The sequence below is a fragment of the Myotis myotis genome, unplaced genomic scaffold (genome assembly GCF_014108235.1).
Source record: "Myotis myotis isolate mMyoMyo1 unplaced genomic scaffold, mMyoMyo1.p scaffold_m19_p_3, whole genome shotgun sequence".
NCBI lineage: Eukaryota > Metazoa > Chordata > Mammalia > Chiroptera > Vespertilionidae > Myotis > Myotis myotis.
This window is the reverse complement of record NW_023416335.1, coordinates 164,861,150-164,879,375: the sequence shown is the minus strand read 5'-3', so window position 1 is coordinate 164,879,375 and position 18,226 is coordinate 164,861,150. Positions and strand designations below refer to the sequence as shown.

The following is an 18,226-nucleotide window of genomic DNA, read 5'->3' as shown; positions in this document are numbered from 1 at the left end:
GATTAAGGTAGAGCCCCTCTCCCCTCAGACATTTCTCTCCCCAGTTTCTATTCCAGAGGGCCGATTTGCTACTGATTTTATACTTTAAGCCTTTAAAATTCTCAGGGATCAAAAGTGATACAAAGAAAAATAGCGCAGGGTAAAGGAGATAGGGGGATTTCATTTTATAGGGGGAGGGGAGTAAGAAAACAAACCTATGGAGATATCTGAGGAAGGGCATTTCAGAAGGCAGAAAAGCAAGTGCAAGGATCCTGAGACAGGAGCTTGTTTAATATGTCCAAGGAATTAGCAAGGAAGCCAGGGTGGTGAGAGGGAGGAGCCCACCTGGGAGAGAGCAGTAGGCAATGCAATGAGAGGACAAGCTAGGAGCAGGGTCAGATCATAAAGGGCTTTGTAGGCTACTGTTAAGATTTTGCCTTTTTCTTTGAGTGAGATGGGGACTCACTGGAAAATTCTGAGCAGGGAAATTAAATAATCTGACTTTTGTTTTAGAAAAAATAGCTCTGGTTGCTGTGTGGAGAATAGACTGTGTGTGTGGAGAGGGGGCAAGGGTAGAAGAGCGCGTGCGTGCACACACACACACACGCACACACACGCACACGCACACACACACACGCACACGCACACGCACAGCCACTACTGTGCACCTTCTGGCCCATAAGCACGAACTACCATGGTAGCAGTAGGGTGGTAAGAATGGATTAGATTCTGCATATATTTTGAAGACAGAAGGACAGGATTTGTTGATTGATTTGAAGTTCAGTATAAGAAAACAGATGAGTCAAAGATAACTTTAATTTTTTTTTTTTCCTGAGCAACTCAAGGAAGGATGGAGTTGCCATTTACTGAGATGAGGATGACTGATGACAGAGCAGGTTAGGACAAGAGAAGAATCAGGAGTTCAAATTTTGAGCATGTGCCTTTTTGAGATGCTTATTCAATTGTTAGATGTGCAAGTTCAGAGGGTCCAGAGATATAAATTAGGGAGCATGAGACTAGAGAGTTCACCAAAGGAGTGAGTGTAGACTGAGAAGAGGCTCCCAGTTGAATTGGGGTACAGTCCCAATTTAGTTTAGAAATTGGTACACAAGGTGGAACCAGATAAGGAGACTGAGAAGGTGAGCAGCCCAGGAGGTAGGAATGGTGTTCCAGAATATTTCAAAAAGGAGGGTGCTGCTCCTGAAAGGTTAGTCAAGATGAGCCCTGAGAGTTGACTATAGAGCAACAAGGAAGTCAGGGATGGTTTTGATAGGAGGAGGAGCAGGTTCGAGGGTCTGATTAGAGTGGAAAGAGAGAATAAGAAAAGAAGTTGGTGTTAGTGATTAAGGTAAACCTTTTTAGTTTTGCTGTAAAAGCAAACAGACAAATGAGGCAATCTTGGGTGGCAGTGTGGAGTCAAATAAGTTTTGGGGTTTTTAGATGGGAGATATTACAGCACATTTATATGCTGGTGACTATGATTCAGTAGAGAGATAAGTTGATGATACAGGAAAGAAACAGAGAATGATGGGCAGAGTGATGATTTGATCCAAATAGAAATTTGGGCCAGGTCATTCATAATGTGACCCAGACCTAGAGCCCTCCTGCTTTTCCCTCCTATTCCTGGTGGGTGGAATACTGGCTTCTTCTTTCCTCTCTTTCCACCTCTGCTTGTCACCAGTGGTCACAGACAGGGTTTTCCTTTCTGTTGGCCCACCTCCCACCTCCATTGGGGTTTTATCAATCCACCGGGCCAAAAGACTTGACCCAGGCCCCAGTGAGGAGAAACTCCTAAAGGATAAAGCTGCCCATGGTACATTGTCTATTTACTTGAGCCATTTGTGCTGGGTGCCCTCTGCAGAGATACTGGTTTTTGGACCCTCAGAAAATGCTGGGCCAATACACATGGTTGGATCCTTAGAGGAGCCAGGTACCCTGCACTGGGCAAAGGGCCTGGAAGAACAACCCCCTCAAAAGTAACCTCCATTAGGCTTCATTTAGGTTAATACATATCTCATTTAAAATGCAAATGCCCCAGGAAGATCAATTAAACTATCAGGCATTTATTCCTTAGAGTGATTTCCCTGCTTTGGAGGGGAAGCGTGGTCATTTCTAGGACTTGGAACTCTTTAGATACATTACTCAGTGAGAAAGCATCCTAAAGGCAAAAGACGTGAAAAAGAGAGAATCCAAAAGGGAGGCAGGAATCACAGTCACTAGCAGCTGGTCAGGTGAAAAAGCCTGGGCTTTGAGTCAAAATAGTCTGGGTTTCAGCCTGGCTCTATCACTTATCAGCTGTGTGGACCTTGGACAGCTACCTAGTCTAATTTTTCCTCTGTAAAACAGGAGGGGATCCACCCTCCTGCCAGGGGCCAGCGGTGTGTGCTGATGGGGCATGATAACTAGGCTGGCAGTGCCCCCCATGTCCTGTATAGGAAACAGCAGCCACTTCTTCAATAGAAGGCCAACATGGCCTTGAACCTGAATTGGAGTCCCTGGGAGGGGAGAGAAAAGTGTACAACAGAGAAGTCTCCCAGCCTGGTTAGAATGGAAAGAACCAGAGTTTGGGGGCAAGACAGAAACTTGGCAGAAAAATCTAAAAATAAAACATGGAAGCACAAGTTTCCTATTCACTTTAGCCAGCGGCCCTTCTCTTCCCAGTCCTCTCCCACCACACGAACACCTGACATCTATTCCATTGCCCTTCCTCCGAGCCTAGTTCTCAGAGACTCAGACACTCCAGGCCTTGTTCATCTTGACACTACCTTGGTTGCTGGCTCAGACCTCTCCCCTACTGACATGCACAGCTTGACACATACCACAGGATGACACACCATTGGATGACACAAGGTACACAGGGCAAGAGTGACACATATATGCATATTTAATCTCCCCATGCACACATTCATCCACCCATTCACCCACCTTCACACACAGTCCCAGACATTCTCTATTCCTCAGTCAACTGGGTCTCTCCTGACAGTAATTGCCACCTCCTTCCTGACACATAGAAGATGGTACACTGCCCCAGTTGGTGGCTGTGACAAGATGACTTGATGATCCCTCTGACCTGAGTCAAATTCCAAAATTCTTTAGAAAGGCTTCTAACATCCCTCCTTAAACCGTGGAGTTTCTGTACATGAAAACACACAGGAGTGTGTACACTCAGAACACATTCGTGTGCATTCTCACACGCACTCACATCTGCGTTGTCCCACTTACACACACACACACACACACACACACACACACACACACGGCCACTAGTGTGCACCTTCCGGCCCATAAACACAAACTACAGCTTCTTCAGGTTTCTCTTCATGGCCAAGCTCTGTTTAGTCAGCTCACCCCCAACCCACCACCGGGGATTTCCCTGACCACAGCCCCACCTCCACCCCCAGTCTCCCCCTTTTCCTTCCCTACCGAGCCAGAGCCATCGGGGGTTCCTGGGAGGGAAGGCGTCTCCCCAGAGTCGCTGCCCAGAACCACAGCTTTTCTTCCTCCACTTAGGATGGGGGAGAGAGGGGACACCCGCGAAGCCTGGGGTGACGTCGAGGGGACAGCCCCAGGGCAGGCGGCAATAGCGGCCGGTTCGGTGGATTCTCAGGGAAAATCCAGACAGCACATTGTCGCTGCGCCCCCTGGCGGACGCTGGCCCCCGACGGGCTCCCGACGCCAACCCGAGAGAGGCAGGCGGGCGGGCGCGCGTGGGAGGGCGCCCTAAGGGGAGGGGTCGACGGCCAGTGCAGGCCCGGAGGCGGGAGCCACCGGGCAGGGGGCGGGGGTGAGCCCCGACGGCCAGCCCGTCAGCTTTGGGCTCAGACGGGCGGGAGCCAAGGCCCCGCTCGCTGCCCATTGTCTGTGCGTGCCCCTGACCAGTGCGCCCTGGTGCCACAGTGCGGCCCGGCGGGGCAGCCTCCTATCGTCACTTCAGCCAGTGCCGCAACTATAAGAGGCGGTGCCGCCCGCCCCGCCGTGGCTGCCTCAGCCCACCAGCTGGGACCGCGAGCCATGCTGCCCGCCGCCCGCCCCCAGGGCTGTTAGAGCCAGACTGCGAACTCTCACCACTGCCGCCACCGCCGCATCCCGTCCCACCGTCGCGGGCAGCAGCCAAAGCCGCCCCAACTGCAACACAGAGCGGGCAAGGCCAGGCAGGCCATGGGGCACTGGGCGCTGCTGCCCGGCTGGGTTTCTGCTACACTGTTGCTGGCGCTGGCCGCTCTGCCTGCAGCTCTGGCCGCCAACAGCAGTGGCCGATGGTGGTAAGTGAGCTGGTGCGGGGTCGCCACTTGTCTGGGGCGCAGAGCCAGGGGCCAGCCCTATCCAGCTCCCACGCTCTGGGATCAGTCCGCAGACAGGCTCCCTCCAGCGCTCGGACTTCCCTACGAGACACCGAGGGGCGCTCTGGAGCGGAGTTTGCTCCGGAAAATCAAGCTCTGCTGAAGTGGGGTGAATGGTCCGGCCACGGCAGTCCACGATATTCCAGATGGAGCCCACTCCCTTCTAGCACCGCCCTCCTTCCATGAGCCCCAAACCCAGGCTTACGGTGGCAGCACGCCACAGGTTTGCCTGCTTCAGGAAGTGAAAGGCCAGGCGTGCTTAGAAAGGAGACAAGAAGAGGGTGGGACTCCTGAGCATTTCACGCCTTGGGTGGGCATGGATTGCAGGCCAGCATTTCTTCGCCAGGCTGCCCGGAACATGCTCTGAGAGCCAAGGTGGATATCTGTTTTCCGGGTTCCCCATGCCTCCCCTGTCCAGTCACCACGCCCAGGGCCCCTAGCACCCCTAGAACTCTCGGTCTCACCAGTCTGGACGACCAGTCCTTTCAATCTAGCGAGCCCAGGAGAGCAGAGTCATTACCTTGTTATTGATCTCCCGCCGCTCTTTCCCCGACAACTAGCTCCAGAAACACAGCAGGGTGGGCAGGACCTTTTTGGTTAGGGGGAAGGTCCCCCTTCCAGAGCCTGAGCTATCATGCGTCTCACCAGGGGCATCGTGAACGTAGCCTCCTCCACGAACCTACTGACCGACTCCAAGAGTCTGCAGCTGGTGCTGGAGCCCAGTCTGCAGCTGCTGAGCCGCAAGCAGCGGCGGCTGATCCGCCAGAACCCGGGGATCCTGCACAGTGTGAGTGGGGGGCTGCAGAGCGCTGTGCGCGAGTGCAAGTGGCAGTTCCGGAACCGCCGCTGGAACTGCCCCACGGCTTCAGGGCCCCACCTCTTCGGCAAGATCGTTAACCGAGGTGGGTACCCAGGAAGGCGACGCCTCCGGGACTAGGGGAACTCGGGGTCACCCACAGGGCACGGGTGGGCGAACGCAGGGAAGATGTCCCAGGCTGCGGCAGGGTCACACCATCAACTGGCCAGGAGCTTTATGCTCGGCGCCAGCTCTGCACCAAACTCAGCCCACCAGACCCGTTCAAGCCGTACACCTCGGACGCGAAGCTTAACTTTCCCGGAGCCACTGCCTCGGAAACAGGGAGTCCTGAATTGTGGCCGCTGACCGCTGACCGCTGGCCACGGTCGCTTTTCCCCAGCCCCTGCTCTCTGCAGGGGTGAGTCTTGCCTCCAGCCCAGCAAGGCTTGCTTCGCCGACACGGGCCGAGTTTGGGCTGCAGAGAGGTGTCGGCGGTGCAGAGTTCCTCCGCTCCCCTTTCTTCATTGTTGTTGTTGTTGTTTTCTTTCTGGGGTTGCCCCACTTCCACGGAGGAGCCAAAATGCGCGCTAAGTCTCTAACGCGTGATGACAACTGTGGACGTGGTTGCGTGCCCACGCACGTGCTTTCCCTATGAGGCCAGCTTCCCAACACAGCCCACCGCCTGGACGCCCAGTGCGGAGGCGGGGCGGCGGACTCCAAGGTCCCAAGCCCTCCACTGAGGGTGCTCGCCGCACCCTGCACCCTGCGCGGCCCTTCGCTGATCCCTGATCCCTTCCCCCACAGGCTGTCGGGAAACAGCATTTATCTTCGCGATCACCTCTGCTGGGGTCACCCACTCGGTGGCTCGCTCCTGCTCCGAGGGCTCCATCGAGTCCTGCACGTGCGACTATCGGCGACGCGGGCCTGGGGGCCCCGATTGGCACTGGGGAGGCTGCAGCGACAACATCGACTTCGGTCGACTCTTCGGCCGGGAGTTTGTGGATTCCGGGGAGAAGGGGCGGGACCTGCGCTTCCTCATGAACCTTCACAACAACGAGGCGGGCCGAACGGTGAGCAGACTGAGGAGCTCTGCAACCGACGCGGAGCGGCAGGGTCTGCGCAGGGGCTGACCTCCTGCTTGGGAAGTAACGGCTGGCGATCAGGCCAGGACTCAGGGCAGAGAACCAGGGGAGAGCATCCTGAGGGAGCGGGGGGGGGGGGGGGGGCGTGGAGGGAAGCCTGAGAATGGAAGCGTTAAGTGGCAGGAGGCACAGGGGTGCCTGGGGCCGAGGACAGGTAGAACCGAAGAGGTTAGAAGTCATGTAACCCATAGAAATCATTGCCTACTGCCTCCTCCACTGTCCAGATTCAAAAAATAAGGCTGAAAGGCCAAGACAGCGTGATATCCAAATCCCTGCGGGACGTTTCCTGCCTCCCTTCCCCTGGGCACGGCGCGGCTGGGCCTGGCCCTGAGCTGAGGTCCCAGCGGCGCCCGGGAGGAGGCTGTCATGGGGATGGTGGCTCCGGCTCCCGCAGCACCCTGGGACAGCCTTTTTTCTCCTTTGCCCCCAGACCGTGTTTTCCGAGATGCGCCAGGAGTGCAAGTGCCACGGGATGTCCGGCTCGTGCACGGTGCGCACGTGCTGGATGCGGCTGCCCACGCTGCGCGCCGTGGGTGACGTGCTGCGCGACCGCTTCGACGGCGCCTCGCGCGTCCTCTATGGCAACCGCGGCAACAACCGTGCCTCGCGGGCGGAACTGCTCCGCCTCGAGCCGGAAGACCCTGCGCACAAGCCGCCTTCACCCCATGACCTCGTCTATTTCGAGAAATCGCCCAACTTCTGCACCTACAGCGGACGCTTGGGTACAGCGGGCACTGCGGGGCGCGCCTGCAATAGCTCGTCGCCCGCGCTGGACGGCTGTGAGCTGCTCTGCTGTGGCCGGGGCCACCGCACACGCACGCAGCGCGTCACTGAACGCTGCAACTGCACCTTCCACTGGTGCTGCCACGTCAGCTGCCGCAACTGCACGCACACGCGCGTCCTGCACGAGTGTCTGTGACTCGCTGCCTGGACTCGCCCCCAGGAGCATTCTCCTCAACGCCCCCCCACCCCCCCACCCCCCCGCAGATTCGCCGGCACCTGAGACCCTGATACGCACTCACCCAGTCTGTCCATTCACATCCCCAAGATTCTTACGTTTCCTCCTCCTACCTGGGGACTCCTGAAACCACTTGCCTGGGGCGGTAGGAACCTTCTTGCCATCCTGATGGACCTGCCCTGACCTACCTCCCTCCCTCTCCGCGGGAGACCCCATTGCACTGCCCCTGCTTGGCCAGGAGGTAAGAGAAGGATTCGTCCCCTCCCCCATGGCGAGTCAGCTCTAGACGGATACCACGCCGTCGACCTCCCTGCCTCTCTCCCTCCCATTTTAACTGCGTTTTCTCCCAATGCCTACACGCCCCTGCCAAGGGTGTAGACCCTGCACACTCACATGGGCATCAGGGCCTTTCTCCTCCCCACCTACAGCTGAAGCAGGAGGTGCCGGGGTGAAAGGGCAGCTGCAGCTGTGGTGATATGGAAAATGAAGTTGGGGGACCCAGCAGAAACACCCCCATTCTTCCAGCCGCGGTCATGGAGCCATTGAACAGCTGTGAGCCATGCCTCCCTCGGCCACCTCCTACCCTTTCCTGTCCTGCCTCCTCATCAGTGTGTAAATAATTTGCACTGAAACGTGGATACAAAGCCACGAATTTGGTTGTTGTAAATAAAACTATTTATTGTGCTGGGTTCCAGCCTGGTTTGCAGAGACCACTTCCACTCCCAACCAAATCCCTCTCCACTCTTCTCCTCTTTTGCCCTTCAGCCTTTTCTGATCCCTCTTCTCCTCTCCCCAATTTTTCAAAGATGCCTTTGACTCCTGGAATCAGCATTTCCTTCCACTGTAGCTATTAGCGGCTCCTCGCCCCCACCGATATAGTATCTATTTTCCTCTGCAGAATAAAAATCTCTATTTTTATCAATGGCTTGGTAGCTTTTCCTTGAATCCAGAACACACCATTGTTTACCTCTCTTAAACAAATAGGATACATTGTTGGGGGACTAGTTGTCTGGCCCTGCAAAGGACCCTGAGATTCTGACCCTTGGTTGACCCTAATGAGGCCGTTGGGGATCCAGGTCTCCAGAAGAACCTGGTCAGAAGCCCCAAGATCCTGCAAGTTTCTTTTTCTTATTCAAACACCAACTGGCTGTGTGATATTGGACAAGTGCGTGACTGGCTCAGTTTCTTTCCTTGCTGAATGGGAATTAAACAAACTCTGAACCTGCCTTTCCTATCTGGAACAGTCGGTGTGAAAATAGCTACCATTGAGTGATAGCCATGACTGCATCCCGAAAAGAAACCAAAGAAAGAGACACCCAAGGAAGGGTGCTGCTGCCCCTGGTGTGGGGCTCTTGGTCCCTGAAGCCTATCTGCGCCAGCTGTGGCCAGGCGGTGGGCAGTGAGGACTTAAAACAACGTCACCAAAAGGAAACCCAAGTGTGGCCCATAACCAAACCATGAAGCGAACTATTCCCATAAAGAGCCCATTGAGGAATCTGTTCCTAACAACACCGACACCTCTGCGCGCATTCACAAGCTGGCTGGCGGAAGTACTAATCCTGCCCACAGCCCTAAACCTGTCTCTAACTCTAATCCTCTCCCCATGCCTAGGTCTAAGTGTAACCTTAGCCTTAACCCTAACTTCAAACACTAACCCCTTCCTAAACTCTAATGCCTGTCCCTAATCCTAACACTTCCCCCCAGGGGAGGACCCAAAAGGCAGGGGGAGCCATGAAGCTCTCCACCCCCCACTCCCACCCCCACCCCCCAAGGGCAACAACTGATCCCAGCCAAATGGAGAATTTCCCCCTCACCCCAGGACTCTTTTGCTGTGGTTGGTGCCTCCCACCCCTCCCTGGGTGTGTGAACTCTGACCCTGTTGGCCTTTGGGATGTGTGGGGGTAGAGGAGTGGAGCCAGGAGCTGCTCAATGCTGCAGTGCCACCCCTTTCCCTTTCTCTTCATCCGCCAAGCTAGCACCGGCTCAGCTCTGATGGGCAGTCAGGGGGAGGAATATTATTGATCTGGGGTAGGAGGCACCTGACAAGCCTTGGATTTCCAGTAAAGAACCCCCTGCGGAGAAGCTATTAGATCGCTCAGCTTCTAAAGCAAGAAGTTAATGGGCTGCCAGAAGCAGGAGGGGGGGCTTATGCCCCTGGTGGACAATGCCCAGGGTTGGGGAGAAGCAGCAGGGTGGAGAATAGAAGGGTTGGCAGCTGGCCCCAACCACTCTCACCTAACTCCTAACTCCAAGAGCTAGATCAGTATCTGCTTTAGGCCCAGATGCTGGAAGGCTTTGGGCTGAGTTGGCACATAGGAGCTGGAAGAAGAGCAAGAGAAAGCAATGAATCCTGTTCTGGCCTGGTCTAGCTTTTCAACAAATCTTTTGTTTATTTGTTTGTTTGTTTGTTTTCCACCCAGACTTGGTTGCCTTGTCTATTAAATAGGGGTGGTTATGGGTACTTAGACTTCTTCAGGAAGGTGATGAGGTTCAGAGGAGATCATGTGCATGAAAGCTCAGGTCATTTGAACAATTGCTGACACCTCTCCTGTGCCAGGCATATGCCCAGTGCTGGGGAGACAGCCATAGTGCCTGCTTGAAAAGTTCACAGTCCAGCTGGGGAGTCAAGCACACCAACACACACGGTGTAATGGGGGGAGTACAGTGGAGGCTCAGGGAAGGCCAACACCCTCTGCACATGTATGAGGTTTAAGGACAGATTCCTACACTCAAGTTCTCAGCATGGAGGCCCTTCACTCGCAGGAGCTGGGACTTTGAAGAGGAGGTAGGGAAGTGCAGAACGAGGACTAGTTCTCAAGGGGGAATACACTAATAAAAGGGAAAAAAAAAACAAGCGAAGGCGCTATAAGATCTGCAAAGCACTACATCATATGAAGTATTTATCTTGTGATTATGAGCATCTATGCCATCCTCAGGCAAAACTTGAGCAGGTAAATCCTGGGGAGAAAAACAACTGTGCCTGGAGAGAGGCCTCACTACAGTCTCAGGACCCAGGGCAGCTCAGGGCAGGGGAGGGGGTGCCATAGGATAGTACTATGGGAAAGGGCCTGATGCCTCAGCCCTGCCCTATCCATGCAGGCTATCCTCCCACTCACCTCTGATCTTCAGGTGCCAGATGCCACACACCAGGGGAATCTGAGGCTGCCAGGGACCCTGACACATGGTTGGCCTCAGCAAGTGAGGGAGGTGCTGGTCTTGAAATATCCAGGGGGAGGGGGAGGGGGAGAGGAAAACCTGAGAGGACTGAGATGGCAGGCAGGCACCGTCCCCAGGGGGTCAGCAAGCTGGCACCACGCACACCCTGCCACACGCACCCTGGAAAAACCCTGTCAGTGGGGCTGCAAATACCCCAGGGTCTAGCACATCCCCCCCCCCCCCCAGGCTGGTTCAGTGCTCCTCTCCAAGCCAGAGGGAGAAAAATAACAAAATGAGGAGAAAATAAGCTGTTTGGCTGTGGTGTGAGCAGGAATATCCATGCAGAGCTGCCCACCACTCACCCTTACTCACTCTTTCCACACCCAGCCGGGGCGCCCAGCATGAGACAGACCACCCCTCTGCCCCCTCCCCCGTCTGGGCTAAAAGCAGACGCTGGTGAGCGAGCAGCAGGTTATAAATATGCCCAGGGAACTGCCGCCAACTCGCTCCCTTGTCATCCCCTGGGAGGGGGTAGGGTGGGGTGGCTCCTGAGGAGGAGCCAGGGCTGCCCTGCTCCCTGGGGCCCAGGAGGAAGTGGGGCTTCCAAGAGGCTACTGCGCTTTTTTTTTTTCTTTTCTCTTTTTAAAGGGAAGGAACCACTGCCACTTGATTTTTCCTGGACATTTGCTCATCTGCTCAGAGGTGGGGTCCCAGTCCTTCCTGGACCATGGCTGGGAGCTCAAAATGAAAGGGCCTAAGGCCACTCACTTTGTATCATTGTGCAGCCCGGCACCATGTCTCTTCCTCAAACCAATTTATTCTCAGCAAAACCGAAGTCCATTCATTCATTCAACAGGCATTACTGAGGACCTGCTGAAGGCCAGGCCCTGTGCACAAGCACACCTACATGCACAAGTGTGCACACACACGGCAGCCTCCACTCCCATGTGTTCACACCAGCTCCTGCCCCCAGTACGGTCGTCTTGGCTTTAACCTGGCCGCTTCATCAGGAAGGGTAAAGCTTCAGGCTCCTGTTTCTGCCTCAGAGTAAGGGGTGGGATAGGGTGGGGGATAGAGAACAGGGCCCCTAAACATTCCTGCTTCCACTATTTCCTTGATAAATGAGAGGGTCCTTTCCTCCCTGCCTAATCATCTTCCCAGTGTAAGTACCGCTCTAGGAAGAAAGGGCCACTCTGTGGATGCCGGAGGGCACCTGCCCAGGTGACCAGAGCCTTCTGCCTCCCAGCCAAGTTGGTGCAAAGCTGGGCAAGAGGGGGCAGTGCCACCCTGAGAAGCTTCTAACTTTCCTTCCCTAGAGATGAATCCCTCCCTCTCCCTCTTCCCTATTAATCCTCGGAAGTGAGGCCCCTATTGTGGCCCCTCGCCCTCCTTGGCTGGCGTCTAATTAACTCCTCCTGCCCCCGGTTTTGTGTGCCCCCCTTACCCCACCTTGTCGGCCCCGCCCCTCCGCTCCGCCTGCTCCCCCCCACGGACATTCCAGCCCGGCTGGGCTGCTGTGCCAGGGCAACCAGGGCTGGACCAAGACCTAATCCCCCCGTCGCCTGGCCGGGCTGGGGGAGCCCCACTCACCTCCCCGCTCTCTGGGGGCTGCCCGGCTCTGCTGTGGCGGAGACACACAATCAGGACAAAGGCGCAGCCCCCAGGGGGCTAACTCAGCCTTCACGCCCAGGTTGTGCGGCATTTGGGAGTTTAATGAATTGTCCATCACGCCTTTCAGGGCCCGCCCGTCAGCCTGGATTAATCTTCGGAGCCCTGGTGGGGTAGGAGACACTAAGCCTGTATTTATTACTCTCCCATTGTCACTAATTGAGGTAATTATCTGTGACTCTAGCCTGGCCAACAATGCCGCATTCACTCCCGGGACCTCGATGGGCCTGGCTCCCACTCTCAGCATCAACCCTCCCTCCTCTATCAAACCCATCCAGGGCTAAGTTGGGCCCTGGAGCATGTTGGGAAAGTGGACAATGTCCCACAATGCTTCACCTCCCAACCAGTTCTCCCCCAGCCACCATTATAGGGTTGCAGCTAGGGAGAGATTTGCCACCCGCAAGTAGGTGAGAAAAGAAGGCACACTGTCAGGGAACAGGTTTGGCTGGCAGAGCCCTGAGGCCCCAGAGGGGCATGTTTCTGAAGTCTTTGGTTTTCTGGACTCTCCAGCTCTCTGGGCTGGTGGTGCCAGGGTCTCACAAGGCCCTTCTCTGGGTCCATCCTCATGTCCCTTAGCCTCCAGAGCTCTAGGGTGTTGGGAGATCCCAACCCAGGCAAGGTGTCCTCTGGTCAGGTCCCTACAGCGACCAGAGTGGCAGAATGGCTGCGAGTATGACAGGGAAGTTTGGAAGAAAAAATAGGAAAGGGCTCATCAGGGAGCTTAGTGGAAGGGCAAGAAAAACTATTTAAGTAAGGAGCATCCAGAAGTCACATTAATGTGGCCACGCAGCAATCTTAGGGAGAAATGTGGATTTGGAGGGGAGAGCAGTGCCAAAGAGTAAATTTCACATGGAGATGGCTTCCCATGTCAAGGGGAATGGCCCTTGGGAATAGGTGTGTGTGTGTGTGTGTGTGTGTGTGTGTGTGAGAGAGAGAGAGAGAGAGAGAGAGAGAGAGAGAGAGAGAGAGAGAAGAAGAAGAAGAAGAAGAAGAAGAAGAAGAAGAAGAAGGAGAAGAAAGATTTGGTCAGGACCAGATGGTGAGCTCCTTGAGGGCAGGGACTGTGTTTTGGTCACTGTTGTTTTTCCAAGAGCCTAACATTGTACCCGGCACATATTAGATACTGTCAAATAAATGGATGGATAGATGAGGTCTGTAGTACATGCATTGGGGTTAGGGGTCTGCCAGCTCTTCTCTTCCATAGGCGCACGCAGGCTCTTTATTCTGTCTCAGGACTTACTGGAAGGAAATGTCTCTAGACCATAAGGGACAGTACTTGGAGGGGTTCTTCACGACCAGCTGCAAACCTTAAGGACCTTGGCGAACTCAGAGCTACAGTTGGAACAGCGCCACCTTGTGGTGTCTCTTGGGAGAGCTCCTGGAAAAGGCTCCAGCGAAGAAAGCAGGGTAATCTCTCTTGAAAGCATGGGGAATGGGGGTCACACCAAGCAGCAGCCACTCTTCTTCCTAATATCTGACACTGAATTGCTGTGCCAGTGTTCCTGTGGAACAGTTTTATCATCCGTTCCTTCCCCTGCCAGCATTTGCTGAGAGCCTGCTCCAGGCCAAGCTTGCAGGGGCTGTAGAGCTAAGTCAAAGGCACTACCCTTAAGTAGCTGATGGTCCAGTGGGGAATTCCACAAGGTAACAGGACCAACAAAGGTCATAATCAAGCAGCAGATAAAACAATGTTATAGGCATTGAGCAGGACATTTACAGCTCAGATGTTCTCTGCCCCTCACCTCTCCCTCAGCTTCTCTCATTAAAGCTCAAATGTTGTGTCCTTGTTTTCCAGAGGGACTTCATGATTTGATTCCCACACATCATCCCAGAGTCCCATCCTTCTGCACCTTTGCATTCCCCAGTGCCTCTGTTCCCCACGAAAGCTGTGTGCTTCCCACCGTTCTATCTATGTTCACAGCCTGGAATGTGCCTCTTGCCAATCTCCCTTGGTTGAAACCCACTCAACTTTTCCTTCCTCCATGAAACTCTTCTAATTTTCCTTGGCAAAGTTGTCTTGCCTCCTGAAGCACCTTCTTGGTGGGGCTTTCATTAACAGCACATACTGGCTGTCCCATGGGTGATTATCTGTTACTCATTCTCCCACTGTGCTTCTAGCTTCCTGAGGACATGGGCTCTGTGCTTTGTTCATCTTAGCAGACCTTGCAGAACTGAGTTAGGCACATCATATGCCTTTGTTAACAGAATAAATGGATGGATGGATAGATAAATCAATGGATGGATGACAGACGGGTTGGTGATGGATGGATAAATGGATGGGTGGAATGTATAGATGGATGTATGCATACATAGATGCATGGAACAGAAGGATGAATGGATGGATGAATGGAGCAACTTTTCTCTAAAAGGACTCAAAAAAGGCTATGTAATACCAGGGGCTTCCAGGAAGGGAGCTGCTCCTCCCCCCATCATGCCAGCACACCCAGAAGAGGTCACAGTATCCAGGTTGAGCCTTCCTTTGCTAATATATACATCCTTAGTGACTTGTCTCCCAAAGGTCTTGATATATTCCCACTCCCAAGAAGTCACAGTCTGGGAGTTGCTCCTTCCTTCTTGCTCCCCTGGACCTTCTGGAATGAATGCCTTAATTAACTTATTATTTTGTACTGCCTGCACTATAATGATTCTGTAGGTTTCTTCTTATGCATCCCTCCCCCCCCATCTCACACACGCCCTGAATTTTGAGCTCCCTGAAGATAGGAACCATGTCTGAATGTCTTGTATATCCCTGGGGCCTGGCATACATGTTTATTGGGTAAGTGAACAAATGAATAACTGAGAGAATGCTGACTCTTTTCCCACAGATGCACTTTGCACACTTCCCATGGATTCATGTTCAGCCATCTCTCCTGGTCCTCCCCTCCTCACACACACACACACACACACACACACACACACACACACATACTCCTGACTCTGATTTCTCTACAAGTCCCAGAGTTATGGTCTGATTGTTTCCTTTACTAATTTGTGGCTGATCCTGGAAGTCCCAGGGCTCTCCCGAGAGTCTGAAAGGGGAGGAGGCTCCTAGCTCCTCGAAAGCCACATTAACTGGGCTCCATTTGGAACAGAAAAGGGCTTCCCTGGGAAGAACCTGGCTGCAGGGAGGGCAGTGGGGTCCCGTGGTAACCTGAGGAATGCTGCCCCAACCTGGCCACGCCCTCCTGCCTCTGCTGTCCCTGCTCCTGACCTGTGACGCTGTCCCGAGGTGGGGGGTGGTTGTGGCAGAGACAGCCAGATTTAGAAGTAATTTTCGCAGCAGGGAGCCTCCAGCCTGCCACCCACAGGGCCCTTGGAGCCAGTCTGAGATATGGCTCATCAAGGGCTGCCCCCAGACCTGCAGTCGCTCCTCCCCTTCTCCCCAGATCTTTAGCAGCTGGTGCTGACTCCATTCTTAGGCAAAGTTGGAGGAAGTCCTGGGGTGGGAGCACGTGACTTTGACACCCTAACCACCCAAGGGCTCCTAGTATACCATTCAGCCATTCAAGCAGCTTGTCCCCACCCCAGGGATCCCCTCTCCTCTGGATCTGGCCTCTGCTGCCTCTTCCCCCTTTTCCCTATCCTCACGCTCCCATAACCCCAACACTAATGAAATAGCCCTAGAGAGAAATAATAATCAGAACTCAACACTTATATATCACTTACTAGGTACCAGGCATTGTTCTCAGCGTTTCACATATTGAATCATTTAATCCTCCCAACAAGACTATGAAAGGAACACTATTAATAATCCAGCTTTATAACTGACACCAAGACACAAAGAGGTTGAGTAACTTGCCAAGGTCACACAGCTAGTATGAGATAGAGGCAAGATTCAAACCCAGGCCACATAGTCCATGTCCTAAATACAAGACTACCCGAGTTTTCTGACAATGGTAGAGAGAAGTAGAGGCAGGGGAAGAGGAGGAAGAGGCAGCAGAGGCCAGATCCAGAATGGGTAAACTCTTAAAAACTGGCCTCCTGGGTGTTCAGCCTCTAAGAGGCTCAGGCTGTGAGGTGGAGCACACCTTCACAGTGCCAGCCCCTCCCATACAGCTCACTCTTCTACCAGCCTCAGAGCCCTGCCTCCTTGGGCTATAGCACAATCCAGGCAGATACGGTCACCACTGCCCTGACCTTCCTCTCTCTGCCTCCTAGCCTGAAGTTCACTCTTTTCTCAAGCCCAGAGGTCAAAGGCACACACTCCTCAGCTGGACCAGGCTCATCCCAACCTGGCCTCAGTTTTCCTTCCTTCCTTTATCTTCCACAACTCCCCCAAATGTACCCTCAACTTCAGTAAAACCAGACCACTTCTCCCACATCCACACTTCTTCTTTTTGCTGTTCTCTCTACCTAAAACCCCTTTCCCCAAATTCAGTCTTTTTTTGTACTTGACACCCACTGTTTAATTTTATCGTTACTTGTGTGTTTTCACCTTCACCCCTTGTCAAGCAGCCCTTACTCCTCTTTCCTGGAGTCCTGCCCAATTCCTGGTTCCTCTCAAGTGCTCAGTAAATGCTCAGTGGTTAGAACCTGCAGTAGATATAATTGTAGGTGGAAGGGAGCCAGACCTCAGGAACCTTTGATCTCTGCTCAAGGTGACCCCCACTTCCTTTACTTCCTCTACCAGGAGCTAACTGGAAACCTGGCAGTGTGGGTTTCAGGCAGGTTCTGGGATAGACCTTCCCTGGGCGACTCTGATCAACATTCTCCCCTCAGGTTCAGCAGCCCAAAGAGGACCTCCCTTCCGCTCCAACAAACCAAGGCCAGGCAGCCAGCTCAGGGCCCCAGCCCCGTCCCCATCCTGCACAGTCTCTCCAGGTGCGCGTGGAGAGTGATGTGGAGATAATTGGAGACCAAAACCATAAGTGGGTTGAGAGCAGGATTGGTGATCTGAACGCTGAGCCAGAGTTGGAGTTGGCGGGACTTGGGGGGGGGGGGGGGGGGCAGAGGCGGAGTGGAGGGCAGGGCCAGGCAGGACTCTGAGACTGAGTCTGGGCGAAGCCCCCGCGCCCGGCGAGTCGGCGGCTAAATTTACCCAGGCTGACTCAGCCCTTGCCCGGAATGGGGGGTGGGGGGAGTGCGCGGGGCAGTGGGAAGAGCCAGCGGGGGTGGGGGGCAAGGAAGGGAGAGTCCGCACTGGGGGAGACAGGAGTGGGCCGGGAGTTTCCATCAAAGAAAGGAGTCCCCCCCCCACTCCCCCTTCCTGCCCCCCAAGCAAGAAGGAGCGGAAGAGCCCTGTGGGTGGAACGCAGTGGGGACAGGGTAGGTGAAAGGAAGAAGAGGCCAAGGTTGGACAAAGGGAAGCTTAGATTTATTGAGCGCCTACCGTGTGCCTGGCACTGTGCAAGGCGCTTTACATACATTATCGCATTAAATCCTCACAACAACCCTGCGAGGTAGGTGTTTCTATACCCCCATTTGACAGATGAGGAAAGTGAGGCTCAGGGAGGTGAAGTGATTTGGCCAAGTTCACATGGCTAGTAAATAGAGAGGAAGTGTCCAACGTAAGAGAGCAAAAAAGACCTCAGAGTCGGGGTCCCAAGCCAGATAAATACAAAGAGGGACTCATTCAGAGGCCTGCTCCCGACCTCGCACACCTGGAGGCGGCAAGACTGGGGATGGAACCCCGCGCTTTAACTGGGGATCAATTGATTTACTGGCCTGTGGGAGTAGGAAGGACTCGCGGACTAGCTACGGGGGAAATCCGCGACCTGCGCGCGCCCCATAGTGGCTACAGCGAGGATCACACCTATACCCACAGGCTTTGGGGACCGCCTCCCTCTTCCTTCTTAGCAGTTTCTGGAAGAGGCAGAGATGCAAGAAATTCTCAGGATTCTTTCAGATGAATGATACCACCTGGGTGGAAAGTCATGGCAACGATTCAGAGCATCACTAAGAAACACTGGGGAGGAGGAAAGAGGAAGGTCTGAAGAGGTCCCAAGCCGATTGTCTGCCTTCCCTCTCCTGCTTGGACCACCACAGGCCAGGGACAGTGACAAGGCCATCATCCTGCCCTGACTTGGGTAACCCTCACCTAAACCTGAAAGACTGGGATAGGAGCCCTTGCCCATTTACTCAGCTCTTCTGCAAACCCTGGACAGTCTCTAGAATTGAGAATGAGTGCTGGTGACCATGAAGCCACCCTGAAACCCGCAGACTCTATTCATCTATTCCTAACTCTTTC

General features: G+C 54.2%; 1 protein-coding gene across 1 annotated transcript; it reads left to right on the top strand.

Moving 5' to 3' along the window:
* Positions 1–3,689: 3,689 nt before the first annotated feature.
* WNT1 (Wnt family member 1) lies at positions 3,690–7,176 on the top strand. Its single transcript, XM_036299611.1, has 4 exons — positions 3,690–4,241; positions 4,968–5,221; positions 5,920–6,185; positions 6,688–7,176. The coding sequence occupies exons 1-4, from the start codon at positions 4,138–4,140 to the stop codon at positions 7,174–7,176; spliced, it is 1,113 nt and encodes a 370-aa protein (XP_036155504.1). The 5' UTR covers positions 3,690–4,137.
* Positions 7,177–18,226: the final 11,050 nt, after the last annotated feature.